Below are 22,204 nucleotides of genomic sequence, written 5' to 3' on the forward strand. Positions count from 1 at the left end.
TTAGGCGCACTTTACTGTGTGTTTATTTCTTGTTCTCTTTGCAAGTATTCTATGCGCAGGAGTAGAAGTGCTGAACTTCTACCATTAGATCCTGAGATAGAGCACACCTTGCATCGGTTGAGAAGAGAGAACAGAAGAAGGGAAGAATTGCAGGTAGTTGAGATGGCAGATGATGACATCAACCGCCAAATACAGGGTGCTGCCAGAGCACTTCGAGACTATGCAGTACCTACTATTATGGGTTCTGCGATCAGAAGGCCCACTATTCCAGCTAATAACTTTGAACTGAAGCCAGCACTCATCCAGATGGTTCAATCAAATCAGTTTGGAGGATATCCCAACGAGAGTCCTGATGAGCATATTGCAGGATTCCTCCAATACTGTAACACGGTAAAGATGAATAATGTCACTGATGATGTTATTAGATTACAACTTTTTCCTTTCTCGCTTAGGGATAAAGCGAGAGCCTGGTTCAATTCACTGCCACAAGAGTCCATCACCACCTGGGCCGACCTTTCATCTAAGTTTCTCAGGAGATTTTTCCCACCAGCTAGGACTGCAAGATTGAGGAACGAAATCACTAACTTCACCAAGTTCAATGGTGAATCACTTTATGAGGCATGGGAGAGATTCAAGGAGGCAATCAGAAAGTGCCCACATCACGGATTGCCAGATAATCTCCTAATTGAGGTCTTCTATCTTAGCCTGGATGATACATTGAGGTCTCTAGTAGATGCTGCAGCAGGAGGCGCACTGATGGGTAAGAATTATGATGAAGCAAGTGCTTTGATAGAAGAGATGGCCTCCAGTGCACATAATTGGCAGAATGAAAGAAGTAAATCAAGAGTGGCATCAGTCAATGACATGGACACTATTGCTAATTTGACAACCCAGATTTCAGCTCTCACTACCCAGGTAAGTAAACTCACCTCAGCACATTCTTTTAATACTAATCAGGTTGCTTTTTGTGAGTTGTGTTCAGGACCACATTCGACTCTTGAATGCATGTCTGGAAATCCCTCGGCTTCACCCAATGGAGAGCAAGTGAACTTTGTCAACAACTTCCAACGGAGTAATCAAGGGCTTTATTCGAACACTTACAATCCCGGGTGGCGTAATCATCCTAATTTCTCATGGAGGAATGAGAATAATGCACTTAAACCGCCACCTGGATTCCAAAAGCAAGGCCCTGCTCAGAATGCTCCACCTCAGCAAAGTCAGTCGAGAATGGAAGAGCTCATGTTGAGCTATATGCAAAAGACTGACACCATGCTACAGAATCAACAAGCCACTATTCGAAACCTAGAGGGTCAGATTAGTCAGATTTCTCAGCAATTGAGTAATAGACCATCAGGGTCTTTACCCAGCAACACTGAAGAGAACCCCAAGGGTGTCAATGCTATAATGCTGAGGAGTGGCAAGGAATTGGAAATAGTCAATAGAAAAGCTCAAACTCAGGAGGAGAGTCCGGAGAAAGACAAAGGTAAGCAAAAGGTGGAGGAACCAAGGCAGAAGTCACTAGGGGTGAAACCGTATGTTCCTCCTGTCCCTTTTCCAGGAAGATTGAAGCAACAACAGTTGGACGCCCAATTTGCTAAATTCCTAGATGTTTTTAAAAAGCTGCAAATCAACATTCCATTTGCAGAAGCACTCCAGCAGATGCCTTCATATGCTAGATTCATGAAGGATCTGCTCACTAAAAAGAGGAAGTTTGATGGGAGTGAGCCTGTGATGCTTACAGGAGAGTGTTCTATGATTCTCCAAAAGGACTTGCCTAACTTACCACGCAAACAAAGAGATCAGGGGAGTTTCACTGTTCCTTGTACTATAGGGAATTTTCATTTTGAGAACGTTCTTATTGATTCAGGTGCAAGTATAAATTTAATGCCTCTGTCTATTTTCAGGAAACTTGGACTTGGAGAATGCAAGAAAACTCATATTACCTTGCAACTTGCTGACAGGAGTATCAAATATCCAAAGGGTATTGTTGAGAATGTCCTGGTGAAGGTAGACAAATTCATATTTCCAGTCGACTTCATAGTCTTGGAGATGGAGGAGGACAGAGAGGTGCCCATGATCCTTGCAGACCGTTCCTTGCGACAGGTAAAGCATTAATAGATGTGGAACAAGGTAAGCTCACTTTAAGAGTTATGAATGAACAAATAACTTTTAATGTTTATGACGCCATAAAGAAATTTGATGATGGCAAATCATGTTACACCATTGATATTATTGATGAGCTTATCTCTGAGTCTGTGGAGGAGAAAGCAGGTGTGGATACAATGGAATCAGTCCTTAGGGATCTGGACGATTGGAGTGATGATGATGAGCATGAGGAAGAATCTGTGGAGAAGGTATCAGAAATCAAGGCTCGCTACTATGAGGAGCTGGGCACTAGTGCGACAAAACCAGTATCATCTTTGACACAGTCCCCGGTGCTAGAACTTAAACCATTGCCTAGCCATTTAAAATATGCCTATCTTGGAATAGATGATACTTTGCCAATAATTATCTCTTCTTCCTTGACAGGTGATCAGGAGCAACAGCTCCTAAGCGTGCTGAGAGAGCACAAGGAGGCAATAGGATGGACTATTGCAGATATCAAAGGGATCAGCCCTTTGATTTGCACTCACAGGATAATGTTGGAAGCTGAGTGCAAACCCATAGTGCAACCACAGAGGCGACTTAACCCAACTCTCAAAGAGGTAGTGAAGAAAGAAGTGCTTAAACTGTTGGATGCAGGTATTATCTATCCTATCTCAGATAGTAAATGGGTTAGTCCTGTTCAAGTAGTGCCCAAAAAGGGTGGTATGACTGTGGTTAAAAATGAGGTCAATAAATTAATCCCGACTCGTACTGTGACTGGGTGGAGAGTTTGTATAGATTACAGGAAACTAAATGATGCTACCCGTAAAGACCATTTCCCCCTCCCCTTCATTGATCAGATGCTAGAAAAACTTGCAGGGCATGATTATTATTGTTTTCTAGATGGTTATTCTGGTTACAATCAGATTCATATAGCACCCGAGGACCAGGAGAAAACCACATTTACTTGTCCTTATGGCACTTTTGCCTTTAGGAGAATGCCTTTCGGTCTCTGTAATGCACCTGCCACTTTCCAGAGGTGCATGATGTCTATATTTTCTGACATGTTAGAGAATTTTATTGAAATATTTATGGATGATTTCTCTGTTTTTGGGAAGTCATTTGAATCTTGTCTGACAAATTTAGGCTGTGTGCTTAAAAGATGTAAGGAGACTAATCTGCTTCTGAACTGGGAGAAATGTCATTTTATGGTAAGAGAGGGTATAGTCTTAGGTCACAAGGTGTCAAAGAAAGGGATTGAAGTTGATCGAGCAAAAGTGGAGATAATAGAGAAGTTGCCACCACCCACTTCAACAAAAGGAGTAAGGAGCTTCTTAGGACATGCTGGCTTCTACAGGAGATTTATCAAGGACTTTTCTAAAATCTCTAGACCTCTTTGTAATTTACTTGAAAAAGATTCTGCTTTTGTTTTTAATGACAATTGTTTGCAGGCATTCAATTTATTGAAGGAGAAACTCACTTCTGCACCAGTGATCGTTGCACCTAATTGGGAGCTTCCGTTTGAGCTGATGTGTGATGCCAGCGACTATGCTGTAGGAGCAGTACTTGGGCAAAGGAGAGGTAAGGTATTTCATGCAATATACTATGCTAGTAGAACTTTAAATGAGGCCCAAAAGAACTATGCCACAACTGAAAAGGAGCTTTTAGCAGTCATATTTGCATGTGACAAGTTTCGGCCTTATCTGATAGGTTCTAAGATCATAGTATACACAGACCATGCTGCCCTGAAATATTTGTTTGCCAAAGCTGATGCTAAACCTAGGCTAATTCGTTGGATTCTACTGCTACAAGAATTTGACCTGGAAATTAGAGACACAAAGGGAACTGAAAATGTAGTGGCTGATCACTTATCCCGTTTGGAATCTGATTGTTTAGATTCACCCATTAATGAAAAGTTCCCTGATGAACAATTGCATGTAGCAGAAATCCAAGGATTACCTTGGTATGCTGATATAGTCAATTACATGGTTAGCAACATCACACCATATGGTTTGTCATCTCAACAGAAAAAGAAATTTTTGCATGATGTGAAATACTATTTTTGGGATGAACCATATCTGTTTAAATATTGTGCTGACCAAGTAATTAGACGCTGTGTGCCTGAAACTGAACAACTTAGCATAATACAACACTGTCATTCTAAGGAAGCAGGAGGCCACTTTGGTGTGGAAAGAACTGCAACTAAGATCTTATCTTGTGGATTTTATTGGCCTAGAGTATTTCATGATTGCAGGAATTACATTATGTCTTGTGCTCCATGCCAAAGAACTGGCAATATTTCTAGGAGACATGAAGTACCACAAAATAGCATTCTTGTAATTGAGCTTTTTGATGTGTGGGGAATAGACTTTATGGGTCCTTTTCCCTCTTCTTTTTCAAATAAATATATTCTTGTGGCTGTTGATTATGTTTCAAAATGGGTAGAAGCAGTTGCTCTACAAAGTAATGATGCCAGAGTTGTAATCAGATTTTTGAAAAAGAACATCTTTTCAAGATTTGGGGTACCTAGAGCCATTATAAGTGATGGGGGATCACATTTTTGCAATCGGCAATTTGAAAAATTATTATCAAAATATGGAGTTACTCATAAAATTGCCACCCCTTATCATCCACAGACTTGTGGACAGGTTGAGGTGTCCAATAGGGAAATAAAGCGTATCTTAGAGAAAACAGTCAATGCATCTAGGAAAGATTGGTCTTTAAAACTTGATGATGCATTGTGGGCTTACAGGACAGCTTTCAAAACCCCCATAGGAATGTCCCCATACAAGATTGTTTATGGTAAATCATGTCACCTACCAGTAGAGCTTGAGCACAAAGCATATTGGGCCATAAAATACCTTAACTTTGATTTACAAGCTGCAGGTGAAAAGAGATTGCTCCAATTGAATCAGATGGCTGAGATGAGAGAGGAAGCATATGAAAATGCTAGGATATACAAGGAGCGAGCCAAGCGATGGCATGATAGGAACATCCTAAAGCGAGAGTTTTTGCCTGGTCATAAAGTCCTATTATACAACTCTCGCTTGAAGTTGTTCCCAGGTAAGTTAAAATCTCGATGGTCTGGACCATTTGTTATTTCTAATGTTTTTCCCTATGGTGCAGTTGAGCTGAAGTCAGAAGATGACCGCACTTTTAAAGTAAACGGTCATCTTCTCAAGCATTACTTTGAAGGGGAAAATATTGATGGTGATGCCACTACGGTGGATCTAGCAAATTCGGTTGAAGAATTGGAAAAGTCGAACTAGCGACTATAAACTAAGTGCTTCATGGGAGGCAGCCCATGTCTGAGAGCTAAAGTCCCTGTTGGCTCTCAATTCTTTTGCTTCATTTGTTTTATTTTGATTTGCTGTTGGTTTGTACTTTATCAAGCACCCACTCATTGGGTAGACTTGGGATATTTGCTATTTGATTGTTTTAGTTAAGATGGATTATCTGCTATTTTTGTTCTTTTTGTTGTTTTCTTTTTGTTTTTGAAGCCAGGGTGGATAACAACTGCTGACTCTCTCTATTGCTATACCAGTTGGAACTCCAATTGCTTCAACTTAATTTTTCGAAACCGGGGAAGTACTAGTATCTCTTTTTCTCTTATGTTCTTTATTTTTATTTTCGTTTTACTAGAGCTACATTAGGAACAGTGAGGACACTGTTTAATCTAAGTGTGGGGAAGGGAGATACTAAACAGATGGAGTATAAAATTGAGTATAGTGTTGATGTCTGAATTCTGTGATTTAATTTGTTACTCATGACATCTGATGCCTGTCTTTGTTGATAAATAGTTATACTTCCCTGTCACCTTGAATTATAATTGTCCTTAAGTTATCTGGCAATTGTTAGGCCAAATTCTTTTTTTTTTTTAATTTTTTTTAATTATTGAAATCTAGAGATTGTACGAAGAATACTGTTGATAGCATTTGTTCAGGAATTGTTTGAAAAAAATTGACTCACTTAGGCGCCCTACTCACCACTGTTGTGATTTTTGTACTTAGTTAAAATTAATTAGTCAAATCTTTAGAAATCAAATTTACCTAGTTTTTAGCCCTAGAGTTTGAAGTTTAAGAGTCGGTCAAGTCCTTAAGTGAAAAATAAACAGGTCTACTTCTAAGCAAAGTTAGTTAGTATATCCTCTTTTTAATTATTCTAATAGCACTTTAACATTTAGTGAAAGAGGTAGAAGAAGCTTTGTACTTAGTGATTCCTATAAAAGAAGTCTGAAAAGTGTTAGTGAGCATTCAAAAAAAAAAAAGCAAGCATAGCCTTTACTCCAATGACTCAAGAATTGAGTTATGAGTATCCTAACTTGAATGTTAGAGTGAGGAAGAGTTCGTAGGGGTCCCTTTAAAACCCGGTCACTTGGGTGATGAGCCCGGGATGTGCCGACTCAATGAACTCACTATAACGAGAAGAGCGGAAAGGCACAAGTTCAAACTAAAATTGGACTTGAAAAAAAAAAAAATTGCTTCTTAAACAGAAAGGAAAAATTGAATGCAAAAACAAAAAAAAAATTAAGACTTGTAATAAAAAGGAAGAAAACCTAGGGACGAAGCAGATACCATATGCTTTCACTACCTTGTTGACTTGCTTAGAGGGAAAATTAGAGGGATTATATGCCTGCTAACAGCTATGAAGTTTAAATGTGTATTTTTCCTTATAGGACTGAGTATTTACTTTTGAAATAGAAATCTTAGGCTAAACGCTTGGATTAAAATTTGCTTTCTCTAGATTAGCTGGTTAATTTCAACTGTAGTACTCTGATCACATGTTTCCAGTTTGGTTTGAGCAGTGGGCACCACAAAATAACGAGTAATAAATTATGAGATATCAAATGCTTAAATCAGTGAATATGAAAATTTGTACTCTCTCTGATAGATTTCTTTCCTTGGTCTTATTTATTTTGCTTGAGGACAAGCAAAAGTTCAAGTGTGGGGAAGTTGATAAGGGCATATTATACTCATATTTTATTGTGCAATTCATGTTAAATTATTATTAATTTTATAGAAATTATAAGAAGTCGGTGCTTAATTATGTGTAATTTGATATTGTAGGTCTTTGAGGACTTAGATGGAATTACGAGCAATATTGAGGAGTTTTGCGCAATTTGGAGCCAGCATATATCTTTCGGAAATCTTTTTTTTGTTGTGGATATAAATACTCCTCATAACAAGATTAGGAAACCCTAGGGGGGGAGCCATCTTTCACCATTCTTTTAACCTAGAGAGTTTTTGGAGAGGGTCTTGTCTGGAGCCGTCACCTGGATCAATTGATTTGAAGCGAAGAATTGTGGAAGAGATAATTCCTTAAAGGAATTGTTGGGTTTTTGTTTTAGGATTCAATATCTTGAGTTTACTGCTGAATATGAATTCTATTGCAATGACTCCTTGGAATTATAATTGTGTTTTCAATTCCATGATATTCTAAGCTTCTTTTGTGGGAATATGATGAAACCCTAGGTAGCTAATATGATGATTGTCGCCATGTTATAGGATTAATAGATGTGTTGATGATTCATGATTGCAATTCCTATAATTTCAATTTTAATTCTTAATTGGTTATAATTGTTAGAAACACTATTGATACGGGAGTTGATATAGTGTTTGTTAGGAATTCTTGATTAGACTAATTAGTTAAATGCGATAGCTGCGTTAATTAGTTTAATTAGAGATTATCCAGGGATTAATGCAATGTTTCTAGTTAGTTATTCGCTAAGACATTAGGGATAATTAATTTAGGGCATTAGACAATCATAGCACTGGAAGGTGTATGATTATAATTTAGAGTCCACTATTAATTAGAGATGCGGGAGCTGATTGATTAATTAGAGGTTTAAGACTTTAATTTTAAAGGCTTGATAAACTCACTTGAATAATCACATAGCTATCAGTCTATATAACATGATGGCAATCTGATTAGTGAAACTAGGGTGGATTCTGTTTTTCCCACTTTCAATTGATATATTTTCGTACAATTCTCTTTCTGCTCTTTGTGACGATTTAGGTTGATTAGTAGTTAATTAGTTAATTCTCTTAATTTGATTGCTTAGATAATAATAGAATCTAATATAGGTTTAGTACTTAATTAATCCTTGTGGGATCGACACTCTATTCATCACTATATTACTTGATCTGACCCAGTACACTTGCTGGTAGAATTTGAGCTTATTTTTATATATATTTGCAAAGGGATCAAAAGGTGTCTGTTGGATGCTTTGGGATTGATAGGGCCGATCACATTTATGCCCCACATTGAAAAGGGCCATGGGGCAGCCATTGGATGTAGCTCATTGGGGGGTGCTTTGATCTGGTCGGCGTAGACTTGGCACAAGTGGCAGTGTCTGACGTGTTTGGCGCAGTCGGCCTCCATGGTGGACCAGAAGTAACCCAAACGCATAATTTTCTTAGCGAGCATGAGCCCGCTCATGTGAGGTCCGCAACTTCCCTCATGTATCTCTCCCATAAGGCGTTGTGCCTCAATTTCATCGACACACCAGAGTAGTGTGGCGTCGAAGGAACGGTGATAAAGGACCTCTCCACTCAGGAGGTAGTGTGCTGCGAGTCGCCGAAGTGTTTTTCTGTCACGCCGGTTGGCGAATGTCGGGTATTGGCCGGTTTGCAGAAAATGTTTGATGTCTTCATACCACGGCTGTTCGTCAGTTGCCTCGATCGCGTCGCAGTGAGCAGGGCCCTTGGCAATCTCGATTTAGAGTGGCTCAATGAGATTCTCTTTCGTGATGCTCACCATGGATGCGAGCGTCGCAAGTGCATCTGCGAATTGGTTCTTGATGCGCGACGTGTATGTGAATGAGATTTTCTCGAAGTTCTCCGCTAACTCCTCGAGATACTCGTGATATGGCACTAGCTTTGCGTCCTTCGTCTTCCATTACCCCAATGTCTGGAAAATTGTAAGCATGGAATCACCAAACACTTCTAGTTCCTTCACCTTGAAGTCGATCGCTGCCTGCAGGCCGAGGATGCATGCTTCGTATTCGGCCACGTTATTAGTGCAAGGGAAATCAACCTTTGCTGCGACAGGATAGTAGCGTCCGTCGGGGGATATCAGCACTGCGCTAATGCCGGACCCAGTGGAATTTACTGCGCTGTCGAAATACATCCTCCATGCGAATTTGTTCTCCTCACTGTCCACTTGGAGAATCCCTTCGTCCGGAAAGTCAGAGTTGATCGGCGTATCGTCTTCGATTGGGAACTCCGCTAAGTGATTCGCAATTGCCTGCCCCTTGATTGACGTGCGGGGCACGTATTCAATGTCGTATTCCGTTAGATGACATCGCCACTTTGAAATATTCTTCATGGAAGATAGACTATTGAGCAAGTACTTCAGGGGATCCGCTTTTGACAATAAGCGGATAGTATGATAGAGAGTGTACTGCCGGAGTCTCTGCATGACCCACACTAGCGCACAGCACATCTTCTCAATCTCTGGGTAGTTGGACTCCCCTTCGGTGAACTTGTTGCTTAAATAGTAAATGGCGTGTTCTGCGTGCGTGGACTCGTCTTCCTGCCCTAACATGCATCCTAGGGATTGCCGGCGCACTGTCAGAAAGAGAATAAGAGGGCGATCTGGAGTACGCGGGACCAATACCGAGGGTTGAACCAAGTATGCCTTGATAGTGTCGAAGGCCTTCTGACATTCTTCGTCCCACTTAATCGCTGCATTTTTGCGAAGCAAGCGGAAGAGTGGTTGACATTTGTCTGTCAGGTTTGCAATGAAGCGCGCAATGTAGTTCAGCCGTCCCAAAAAGCCTCGTACTTCGCAGACTGTCGATGGTGGAGGTAACTCCCTGATTGCCTTCACCTTGTCGGGATCGACCTCAATGCCTCGTTCGCTGACCACGAATCCTAACAGTTTCCCTGACTTGGCGCCGAATGTGCACTTTGTCGGGTTAAGTCGAAGCTTGTATTTCTTGAGTCGGTCGAAGAGGCGTTTTAGATTAACGAGGTGATCCTCTCCTTCTTTTGATTTAGCAATCATGTCGTCGACGTAGACCTCGATCTCTTTATGCATCATATCGTGGAATAGCGTGACCATGGCCCTTTGGTATGTTGCCCCGGCATTTTTGAGGCCGAAAGGCATGACTCGATAACAGAAAGTGCCCCACATTGTAATGAACGTCGTCTTGATCTTGTCCTCATCGGCCATCCGAATCTGGTTGTATCCGGAGAAGCCATCCATGAAGGAGAACAATGTGTGGCGTGCTGTGTTGTCGACTAAAACGTCAATGTGAGGCAGGGGGAAGTTATCCTTGGGGCTGGCCTTGTTGAGGTCCCGATAGTCGACGCAGACTCTGACTTTTCCATCTTTCTTCTCCACAGGCACAATGTTCGCCACCCACTTAGAGTAATTACAAACTTCCAGGAAGCCCGCGTTGATTTGCTTGATGACCTCTTCCTTAATGCGGAGGAGAAGGCCGGCTCGCTGATGCCGTAAGTGCTGCCGTTTGGGTGGAAACCTCTCCGTATCGAGCGGAAGGAAGTGCTTAACTATTGAGGGATCCAAACCTGGCATGTCGGCATAAGACCAAGCAAAGACTTCTTGGTACTCCTTGAGGAAATCGATCATCCGAGCCCGTTGTGTGGGGTCGAGACCCGTCCCGATTTTCAGAATGTGAGGCTCTTCTTCGGTACCCACGTTGAACTCTTATATCGGCTCAACTGAAGTGAATTGACGGTTCTCAAGGCGGCGCAAACTATCCTCTATCTCGGGCACTCGACCATCCTCGTCGAGTCCTTCCCCGAAGTATATGGGTCGGGACTCTTTGAGGTGTTCCTCGGATGAGTTCGAATCGACGTGTCGATGATTTGGATTTGAGTGGAGCCTGACAATTTAGACGAGTAGTCTTAGAAATTTAGAGCTTTGCGAGATGAGTGAAAGAAAGGAGAAAATAGACGCGAAAATTCAAAAAATGCGTGCAGAGATTTTATTAATGGTGTAAGCATGAAGCCATAACAACATCCCTCTTCCGTCATGTGGCTTACGGCTATGCCGACAGGTGGGGAAACATCAAACACATAGATAGCCTTACACATCGGCGATCACAACCGAGTAGCACGAGACTGAGGTCCAGTTGTTGAGCTCCTCATTCTCCTGTGCAAGGCGGATATGGACCCCCGAAGGAGTCTCCTCAGTGACGGCGCATATGGCTGACAGATCGACAGGCTCGTCCTCTAAAGCCGAGAAGGGGCCGTCAAGAGTACCTCCGATGACGTGCGGTTGTGAGGGAAAAAAGTGAGAGAGTGGGGGAACCGGAATGCCCCTGTTGACTTTCCCGTAAAACGCGGCCAGATGGTGGAGGTGTTTGCCCCTACGGGCCTCGATAATTTCGTGGCAGGAAGGGCGAAAACCGAGTCCCCTCCTGTTCTTGTACTCTTCAATCTCGATGGGGCAATTGATCCCCTACCCCTGTGCTCCAAGCCCGGTACCGGGAACATAGTTGTGACGCAGAAGGACCTTCCCGACCATGCGGTCAGCACGAGATGGACGGACCTCTCCATAGTCTCGAATGACGGAGATGGTCTCGAATGAATGGAATGGGAGGTTCTCGTCGTCTCCGATGCTAATATAGGGCACAGCCGTTTCCTTGTAGATGGCGTAGTCCTCTTCACCCTTGACCGTAATGAGCCGACCATCCGCGATGAACTTGATCCTTTGGTGCAGGGACAAAGAAACGGCTCCAATTGAGTGGATCCAGGGTCTCCCGAGGAGCAGGCTAAAAGCATTCGGGATGTCAAGGACCTGAAATGTGACGCTGAATGAGCACGGGCCGACATCGATCAAGAGGTCAATCTCCCCATTCACTTCCCTCTGTGAGCCGTCAAAGGCTCGAACTGCGGTTTTGCTCGGGCGGACGCGATTGAGGTCCACATTCATTTGCTTCAGCGTGGACACCGGGCAAACATTGAGGGCGGACCCGTTGTCGATCATGACCCGGCCAATAATGAAATTGTTGCACTTGCAGACGATGTGCAACGCCCGTGAGTGTGCCCATCCTTCGGAGGGGAGCTCGTCATCTGAAAATGAGATGGCATTGGAGAAAATCGAGCTGACGGTCTCTTCAATTCGACCCGGGGCTGTCTCCTTAGGAACCTGTGCTGCAGTAAGGACCCGTAGGAGGGCTTCTCGGTGTGGCTCCGAACTCAAGAGGAGGGCGAGTAGTGAAATATGAGCTAGAGACTTACCCATTTGTTCTACTACCTTGTACTCGCTAGCCTTTATCACTTTCATGAAAGCCTCGGCTTCTTCTTCGGTCACCTTCTTCTGCGGGATAAGCGGGGCTTCCGGAGCAGCCCCGGATGCAGCGGGAGCCTTACCCTTGCCTGCGATCTCCGGGTTCGTGTACACCCGGCCCGAGCGTGTCACGCCCATGACACTGAACTGCTGCTCCAGGTTCCCGACACTTCCTTCGTAGGTCCAGGGGACCTTGCTGTCCTGGTATGGCTCGCGAGCGGGGACTTCTATTATGAACGGGGCGGGCGCGGCATTAGACCCTATGAACCCTACGGTGGCTTCCGCGGGGACATACTCGATTACAAATGGAGTAGGGCCCTCCTGTTGGCTCTCGTCCTCTCTCATTGTGCAAACACTGATCATATTGATGGTGGGCCCCGAGCTCGACCCGTGATCAGGGAGAGGGTTAGCTTGCACGTTCGGGGGCCTAATGGCATTGAACGAGATCTTTTTACTATTGATAAACTTCTGAACCTCCTCCCGCAATTTCCAACAATTGTCGGTGGTGTGCCCGGGTGCACCTGAATGGTACTCGCAGCGTAGACTCTGATCTTGGTTTGCCGGAACGAAACTGGGACCGGGAACCGTTGGTCGGATCATGTCGCCTACTAATAGTTGCCTGTATATGTGGGAGAGCGGGGTAGGCAGGGGTGTGAACTGTATGTGCTGCTGAGCTTGCATTGCGCCGCCTTGTTTACCCTGTGGGGCTGGGGCCTGTTGTGTTGGCTGAGGAGTTCTTGAAGCCGGAGGCCTGTACTGCGGGGTCTGAGAAGGAGCGGGAGCGTAATGATGGACGACTTGTTGCGGGGCCGATGGAAATGCTGTCGGCGGGGCCAAATAATAAACCGGTTGAGCGGGATGCTGAGACGGATAGTGTACAGTCGGCGGAGCATATGCGGGAGTAGCAGGTGGCGCAGGTGTGAAATTCACCGAGTACTGTTGAGATCCCGGATGTCCTAGATTAACTGCATTAATCGAAGCATCCTTTCCCCCTCTGCCGTTAGTAGGGGCTACTGCAGCCGCGGTCTTCCTCGAGGACTCTCCTTCTCCCTTCTTTGTCGGGCCCTCTAACCTTCCGAGTTTGATGCCCAGGTCTACCTGCTTCCCGGCCATAATCATCTCCGAGAAAGTAGACTTGTGACCCATGAGGTGAGAGTAGTAAGCCCCCTTGAGAGTCCCATGAAACATTTGGATTTGCTGCGCTTCGCAAATTGGAGGGAAATGTTTTGCTGCTTTCGAACGCCAATTCGTGGCGTAATCCTCAAATTTCTGCCCCTCTGCCATTTCCATTGTGCTCAACTCAAGGAAGGACGAGGGCGTCTCCATGTTATACTGATACTGCTCAACAAACTTCTTGGCCAGTTCGGTCCAGGAGGGGATGTCCTCTGCTCGGAGAGATATGAACCAATTAAGAGCCGGTCCTGATAGGCTCTCCTGGAAAGTCGTGATGACGAACTGTTCGTAGTCCCAGTATTGAAGCATCTTTCCGTTGTAGTGACGGAGGTGGTGTCGCGGGTCTTTAGTTCCATTGTACTTCTGAAAATCGGGTACTTTGACTTTCGCGGGTAGCTGCATCCCCTGGAAGAGAGTCGAATCTAGATAACTAGTGCTATGTCGGGGATCACTAGCTTGGAGGGCCCTGATAGTCTCTTCCATCTTCTTCATTCCCCTCTCTTGCTCAGTTTCCGTTTCAGGAAAGAAATTTGTGGGTGGAGCTCTGGGAGCCGCTTGAGTCGGCGTGCCCGGTTCGGAGAAAGTAATATTTATGGGAGGTGGAGCTTGGTAGGGGAGGCTGATATGGGGTTGTGGAGCTTGGTGAGGGAAAGGCTCAGTTGTGTGAGCAGGAACAGGGGCGCTCGATGTCGGGAAGCCCATCGGCGGAGGAGCAGTATAAACGGTAGCTGGAGCTGGCACGGACACGGGAGGTGGTGCAAACATGGTCGGATTTGGCACGGGAATCGTCATGGGCGGAAGTGAGACAGCTGCTGGAATGGTGGACTGAGGATGGCCGAAGTCGACCGGGTGAATTGCCGGCGCGTACTTCGGATGAGGAGCGGGCACTGGGATAATTGCTGGCGCGGGGGCGGCCGCTATGTCGCCCTCTGATGCATGGGTTGGCGAGACCCAAGGACCGGGGTCGACAGTTGGCCCGCGTGCAAGAGGCGGGATAGAGCTCGAAGACGCATGATTTGGCCCCCTGAGCAAGGCCATCATCTCGGCCATATTAGCGGCCATAACGTCAACCGTGTTTTGAAGAGTTGTGACGTTGCCCTCGAGCGTGGCCATGCGAGTAGGATCATGGGCAGGCGGTGGTGCTTGAGTCGCCGACGACGGCGCGTGCATCGGTGGTGGCGGCGAGTGCCCAGGTGGTGGTGGTGCGTACCCCAGCGGTAGTGACATGCTTGATGAAATCGGTTGTGGGAGATGGGCCGAGGGAGTCCCATGATGTGGTGGTGGCGCATTCATCGTGGGCTGTGGAGAATGAACCGGCGTCGGTGGTGTATTCCCTTCGAAGACAGCGAGTTGATTTTCCTCTGCCATTCTTAATTGGAAGCGTGTGGGATACCGGTGGGGCGCCGCCAGTTGTTAATACCTGGATTCCATAAGTGTGTGAGTTTCGATGCAAGAATATTCTTTTTAAAATAAACATGCAAAGTAATGAAGAGGGAATGCATGAGATGCATGAATTTTGAAAACTAATGTTGTCATTTGTATTAACTCCGAATGGTTCAAAGTGCAATACAAATTTTGAAAAGATAGTCCTAAGTCGATTTTCCACCGCGCCCGGGAAGCAAGCGACCATCGCTATGGAAAGCCCTAGTTCGAGGGCCCAGCGGAGGTGTCTATCCTAGGGTGTATATGGACCCCGCGAGCCCTTTTCCTAGACCTCTCCAAAGTGGCGTTCGCTCGCACCAATTCCTGATCGCGCCTTTGTAGCTCGGCACGGGTCTGGGCGAGCTCTCTCTGTAGTTGGCGCTGATCAACAAGCTGTTCGTCCTTCTCTGCGACTTCCCGACGAAGACGATCTCTTTCTGCTCTGAGATGAGTGAGTTCGGCTTGGATGGCCATATACGGAGTGGGAGTTGCGACGGGTGACCCGCCATCTTCAACTCGCGGAGAGTTGACGAGATCCTCGTGTGTTGCTGGACCCCATCGGTAGAAGCGAATGATGTATTCTTCTGTAGCTTGGAAATCTCGCTCATCAAGGGTCGGATGCTCGGGGAAGTATGGACGCTCAGTAATCACAGTTTGCCACGTATCCAGGACCTGTTTGACGTTACTTTGGCGATCTGCGGGTGCCTGATCCTCCCGCCAAGTATGTTCAAATCTAGTTCACGCCGTATCCTCGGGGACCATTTGTAAGCCACCGAGTTGCCTCACTACAGGCGCCGGAAAGTAAGTGGTGGACCTCGCATGACTCATGAGTGGGACTCCATAAAAATCAGGACACCTAAAGGCCATGGGTTCGGGTGGCATCCACGCGGCACGCCACTTGAAGCCCCTAGGTGCTATTTCACGAAAAATTTTGATCCACTCAGAGACCTTGCGTTCTTCCACACGCAGGAGGGACAACAATCGAGAGATGATCGACTCCGGGCCATTAAAATACATAATCGGGCGCACTAGACCGAAGGGGTTTGCGTGGCTTTGAAACCAAATTTGTAAAAGGATGGGGGATCCTCTTATTCTTCGATCGCGTGTTCTCAATACACGGTCGAGGGACCGAATGGTCTCAGCTACAAGGGCTACCTCGTAACCGCGCCCTCCAACCACTTGGAGGACAACGCTGGCCAAGGCCGTGTCGATGAGACCATGCGAGCGAGGAAATAAAAGGGTCCCGAAAATTAGTAGTAAAACAGCATGACATAAATCCTTTCGAAGAAAATCCCCCTGGACCCTGTGTGCTCGGGACTCAATAAAAAGGAGAAGTTTCTCGATTGTTATCTCCGTGCTACCGGAGTATGCGAGTTCAGCATTCAAACGAGTCGTCGGAACCTCGAGTAGGCGTGAGACTAGGGTTGATCGGGCAGTGTGGAAGTTGGGTTCCACAATGCTGAACTCGGTACCCTGTATGTCGAAGACGGCGCGACTTGGGTTCCAGAATGTGATGGCGGCCTCGAGGAAATTCCAATCGACATGTCGGGTAGCCAGCAAGGGAATATCTCCCACGAATGCAGCGATATAGTGGCGGTCGACCGGGCGCAGCGTCGTCCATATGCGGGCAATCTCCTCGAGTGGTGGTATGACTCTGTCGAGGCGTGGGCGGGAGACCGGACGTGACATCCCTTACCAAGATGAAAGGAAGATCGACTTAAGACTAGTTAATACAAATGACACCCTAATTTTGAAATTGGATGATGCATGCATGCAGAAAATAAAAATGCCCACGGCTTAATGAATAGTATACATCGCACATCTCTCTCAAGAACAGAAAAAATTCAATTTGGCGCGCAGGCCGACTCAAGGACTGTTGTTGGAGCCGGGTTGGAGGATGGCGTGGAGCTCCTGCAGAATGCATGGTTTTAGTACTACAGGGACCGTGCTTCGTAAGGATGGGGGCTCCCGACTCAAGGGTGTCAATTTCTTGAAATCGAGTGGGGATCTTTGGGGGCCTAATCGACGGTCCAACCGTGCGACGTACCCTTACTCGGAACCCCTATCTAACCTGTGTTTCCTAAAATCGGTCGTGGGACGCGACCCGTAGGTACCTAGAAGCTAGTATGATATGCAATGCGTGTGCATAAATGAAAGTGCGTAAAGTAGATAAGCGGGAAATTACAGAAAGCGATAAATAAACAAGCAAACAAAGCAAGCGAGAACGAGCCCGAACCCTCTAAGTGTCCCCAGCGGAGTCGCCAAGCTGTGCGCACCCGAATTTCGTCTCGTCGGGGCACGCATGCGCGCGCCTAAATGCAACGCGGCTTGGGAGTGTCCACCTTCCCGGGGACGCGCGACGGACGCAGTACAGGTCAGCTCGGGTTGAATCTCACTACGAGCCACCTATCACCGTGATCCTCAGTCAGTTAGGAGTCCAATGCCACAAACCTTGCAGCAAAATACCACCGGGAGCCTCCGGGACAGCCATTTCTTTCGGATCTGCCCAGTCGGGTCAGTTCCGCCCAGTTGGTTCTGTTTTCTGCTAGCTAACCCGACTTTATTTTTTATTTCCAGAAACTCTACATGTCCAATCCTCCTGAAACCACTGCAGTCATGATCCTCAGTCAGTTAGGAGTCCAATGCCACCGACCTCGCATCAAAATACCACCGGGAGCCTCCGATGGACCCATTTCTTCATCGGGTGTCAGTCGGGTCTGTTTTCACCCGACTGGGTCTGTCTTTTTGTTACTGGCCCTACTTCGTTTTTGATTTCCGGAAAATCTACGCGTGCTCTCCTCCCGAAACCACTGCAGGCATGATCCTCAGTCAGTTAGGAGTCTAATGCCACCGACCTCGCATCAAAAGACCACCGGGAGCCTCTTATGGACCCATTTCTTCATCGGGTGCCAGTCGGGTCTGTTTTGACCCGACTGGGTCTGTCTTTTTGTTACTGACCCTACTTCGTTTTTTATTTCAGGAAACTTTACGCGTGCTCTCCTCCCGAAACCACCGCAGACGTGATCCTTGGTCTCTTAGGAATCTAATGCAACTGGCCCCGCACGAAAATTCCATCCCGATCAACCGGTACAGCCCCGACAAGCCGGACTGCCAGTCGGGTCTGCCGCCGACCCGACTTCACTGATTCGGGTCTGTTCGTTCCAGCCGAGTCTCCCGACTCCCTTCGCCACTTCTCCGACTCTTTCCCGCATCCCGGGGCTAGGTATAATCATTCCCGACTCAGAGAAGTTAGGACTTTTACGTTTTCTTTGCGTTTGTGGGGCGATAAGGCGGTCCATGACCGATTCACATGCAAGTTTATGTTTTTATGTGTTTTTACATCGCATTATGCATGTCTTCATCGTATATAGTGCTAGCATGTCGGGAAATAGCTTGAATCGGAGTCGAGGAGACATCGTTGGCTCGGGCGAACCAAGGGAGCCTCTCGGCCTCACTCCAAGGGAGGTGGCCGAGAGCCCCTCTTGGCTTCCTCGGGCCATGGATGGCCTCCTTTCCCCGACTCAAGTCGTTTCCCGAGTTTTTACATTTTTTGCTTCCCATGAGTCGGTGTCGTTTTATCGATTCCTCTAAATATCGTGTTTATGCTTGTTTGTATGTTTAATTGCGTTCCTAAGATCATGGCGGCACCGGCTATGTAAAAATGCACGTTGTCATCGTGTTTGATGTTTTATGCATGCAAGAAACGGTCAAAACCGATTCTTGGAATTGATTGTAATCACAATTTTCATTTAATCGTTGGTTTCACGTTAATTCGTATGTTAGATGCGTTAGTATCGAACAATCATTCCATCGATCCGTAACAATTGAGATTTGAGGTCTCAATCATTAAAACATTCCACGAACGGGAAATGGGATGTGTCATTCGGTTAATTAAATCACTTGGATTAAATAATTGGACAAATTAAATATTAATTCGTAAACGCATCGATAGTTCATGGAACGGCGGAAATGCCCTTCTCCTTTAAAAACCCACAATTTCAAAATACCGAGATGTGCGACACGAATAGAACCGACGTCTAGCGAATACTCGCGTGCTACGATTCGAGTCCGGGCCCGATTTGAGGGGGCTCGAGTCGAGACGCACGAGTCTTCCTTAGACTCCTTCGTGTCACACGGTCTTCAATTTGCATACGAATATCACAATTTTACTATCCAAGGGCATAACCGTCATTCCGTGATTCACCGATACCCTAGGCGCTAGGGAGTCGGAAACATCTCGACCTATGGACGAAAAAGGGCCACCCGTTCGGGTGCGAGTCTCATTCGCACGGCCCATTCCGTTCACTTTCGGTGTTTCTATCTTCCTATTGTAGATTCGGTGGGAAGCATCTTATTTCAGTTACAAAACACAAAGAACCGGACTAATCATACATCTGGCATAATCAAACACTAGATAATGGATAGGCGGAATGATAGATTCCAATCTAGAGTCAAAACATGAGTTTGGCTAATTCGGTGAAACCATAGTGTCACCTCACTGAATAAGAGTCTTAAAACAAACACACACATGTAATTGGCTTAGAACCCTATTCTAATCCACCATCTATGTTTGCCTAGGTTAGATACATTGCTTGCTAATCAACCCCGGTTAATAACTGATTAAATCATGTACATTCGGCCTAATACACAACTCGTTTGTATTCACCGATACTTATCAGTTGTTGTCTGTATTTCATCAGTTTTATCAGTTTTCTTCTATTTTATTCTTGCTTTTGCTGATTTGTCGCGATTCGGGCCCGAGCCCATAGGTTACGTGTTACACGAGGTCCAATGCCCCAAACCATCGAACACGAGGTCCAACGCCTCCTAATTCACCGAGCGCGTGCAACCCGAGCGCGGAATGGGATCTAGCCTCGATTCACCGTTACACTCCGAACACGGCCTATGTGAAAGGCAATTTGGATTGGGCGTGTGAAACGGATCTAGATATCACCCGGGAGCTCGATCGACCCAACGGTTACGGTGGGAATCAACCGATTCTCCTGCAAACCGTTGGATCGATCGGACCCGACCCCCGGCTCCTTGAGCCCGCGTTGCCTTAATTCACTTATTGGTTATTCAAAATACACGGTGAGCCGGAGCGGAATAGTGGCCCAATGCCAACCGATCGGGATCCATTTACTTATTCGGTTATACTTTGTAATTGTTCGAGAGAACATTATGAGGATTCTATTTGTATGTTCATTCATTTCCTTGTAAGGATCCTCGATCGGTGAGCGAGAGGTCCGAGTGCTGGATCGGTTAAGTTGGTCTATCGCCACCAAAGGGTGAGTAAGCTTGGATACTCGTGGTTTCGGTTCACGCAGGGAATCGACCATCACGGTTCGATGAACTGTAACGCTAAGATAGTGAACCGACTCCTCGATGCACAAGTCTACTCATCTTTCGGACTCTTGGCCCAACTTGATCAATTCATCGAATTTACGGTGTCAAAACGGGCGAGTTGAGCGCAACTCTAAATCACGCGGTAAATAAACAAAATGGCAAGCCTAGCAAGCTAGAGTACCGAAAGGGCGTGCGGGATATAGGCCTGCACGTAATAGAACCCCCGAATTCGAAATTTCCGGTTCCGTACGACCATTACCTTAGCATTTAGGTGTACTCCGTACCCCTAGACCCGGGTAACTTGCCGGCCCTTGACCTTCGGGTCGTAAAATGGCAAGTGGCGACTCCTTCTCATGCGTGTCTGTTGCGCGTCCCTGGGGAGGTGGACACTCCCAAGCCGCGTTTGCTTAGGCGCACGCACGCGTGCCCCGACTAGATGAAATTCGGGTGCGCACAGCTTAGCGACTCCACTGGGGACATCTAGAGGGTTCGGGCTCAATCTCGTTTGCTTGCTTGCTTGTTTATTTACTGCTTTCCGTTGTTTACCGCTTACCTACTTACGCACATTTATTTCATGCATGCATTGCATATCATGCTAGCTTTAGGTACCTCGTCCGAAATCCCACAGGCGCCAAAGTAGGAAGCTATGTTAGTCAGAGGTTCCGAGTAAGGGAACGGATCGAGTCGGCTATGCCACCGAACCGGCCCCCAAAGATCCTCGCTCGATTTCAAGGAATTTACACCCTTGAGTCGGGAGCCCCCATCCATAGATAGCACGGTCCCTGTAGCACCGAACCATGCATCGTGCTATGCCTCCATGCAAGCCTTCAACCCGACGCCGACAACAGTCCATCGAGTCGGCCTGCGTGCCACTTGAGTCTTTTCTATTTCAAGAGCGATGTACCTTGTCATTTGTACTAAGCCGTGGGCATTTACTTTTCTCTGCACATATGCATCATGCAGTTTTCAAAACACACTAGGATGTCGTTCACATTGACAAGTCCTAAGCAGATTTTCTTATCATCTTGGTAAGGGACGCTTTGCTCGGCCTTCTGCCCACGCCTCGACAGAGCCCGCCAACACACGAGGACCTCACCGACCCGCCACAGAACGCGAATGGTGTATATTTCGGGACAACATGATCGACCTCATCAACACTAGGTTCGATCACCGAGAGGTCGCTGAGAGACGAAGAACTCGCCGGCCAACCACCTCAGAGGGAACTCTCCCAAACTCGTGCCAAGATGCAGAGATGCGGTCAGGAGCTCGCTTGAGCGAACGCCGCCTTGGAGAGTGTACGGACCCGAATGTGGACTCTCGTCGGGGCCCGCATTGCGTGCTTTTGGATCGCGCGGCTTGGGGGTGTCCACCTTCCCGTGGGGACGCGTGACGGACACGCGTGAGAGGAGGAGTCGCCACTTATCATTTTAAGACCCGAAGGTCGAGGGCGGATAAGTTACCCTGGGTCTAGGGGTATGGAACACCTAGTTTGTTGTTAAGGCATTGATCTGTGCGGAACCGGAAAATCCGTGTTCGGGGGTTCATGTTACGTGCGGGCCTATATCCCGCACGCCCTTTCGGTACTCTGGTTTGCTAGGCTTGCATGTTTTATGATTTACCGCATGAATTAAGCTGCACTCGGCTTGCACGTTTTGACATTGGAGATCCGGTGAACCAAACGATGTCGGTTGAGAAGCCGAGAGAGAAGTAAACCCGTATGTCGGGGAGTTGGTTCACAATCTTGCGTTACAGTTCATCGAACCATGGAGATTGAATCCCTGCGTGAACTAGAACCGCGAGTTCTTGGATTTACTTGTATCTGGGCAAGCATTAGACCGATTCGATTAATTCGACTCTCGGACCGTTCGCTCACCGACTGGAATTCTTACAGAATAAATGTACAAAATAAAATCCTTAC

At 46.4% G+C, this 22,204-nt stretch overlaps 3 protein-coding genes and 1 non-coding gene across 4 annotated transcripts; 1 reads left to right on the forward strand and 3 right to left on the reverse strand.

Moving 5' to 3' along the window:
* Positions 1-561: 561 nt before the first annotated feature.
* Positions 562-668, reverse strand: LOC116202115. Its single transcript, XR_004155997.1, has one exon. It is a non-coding gene; the product is annotated as a small nucleolar RNA R71 (small nucleolar RNA).
* A 1,567-nt stretch (positions 669-2,235) lies between these two features.
* Positions 2,236-5,391, forward strand: LOC116198747. Its single transcript, XM_031528974.1, has 2 exons — positions 2,236-4,215; positions 4,720-5,391. Exons 1-2 carry the CDS (start codon positions 2,283-2,285, stop codon positions 5,352-5,354), a joined length of 2,568 nt encoding a protein of 855 aa, XP_031384834.1. The 5' UTR covers positions 2,236-2,282; the 3' UTR covers positions 5,355-5,391.
* Positions 5,392-8,982: 3,591 nt separating this feature from the next.
* On the reverse strand, positions 8,983-9,504 carry LOC116200469. Its single transcript, XM_031531318.1, has one exon. The coding sequence runs from the start codon at positions 9,502-9,504 to the stop codon at positions 8,983-8,985; it is 522 nt and encodes a 173-aa protein (XP_031387178.1).
* Positions 9,505-11,514: 2,010 nt separating this feature from the next.
* Positions 11,515-14,886, reverse strand: LOC116200470. Its single transcript, XM_031531319.1, has 3 exons — positions 14,194-14,886; positions 11,968-13,923; positions 11,515-11,853 (listed from the first exon to the last, which is right to left on the reverse strand). The coding sequence occupies exons 1-3, from the start codon at positions 14,884-14,886 to the stop codon at positions 11,515-11,517; spliced, it is 2,988 nt and encodes a 995-aa protein (XP_031387179.1).
* Between the last annotated feature and the right edge of the window lie 7,318 nt (positions 14,887-22,204).

This window comes from Punica granatum, chromosome 3 (genome assembly GCF_007655135.1).
Source record: "Punica granatum isolate Tunisia-2019 chromosome 3, ASM765513v2, whole genome shotgun sequence".
Lineage (NCBI taxonomy): Eukaryota > Viridiplantae > Streptophyta > Magnoliopsida > Myrtales > Lythraceae > Punica > Punica granatum.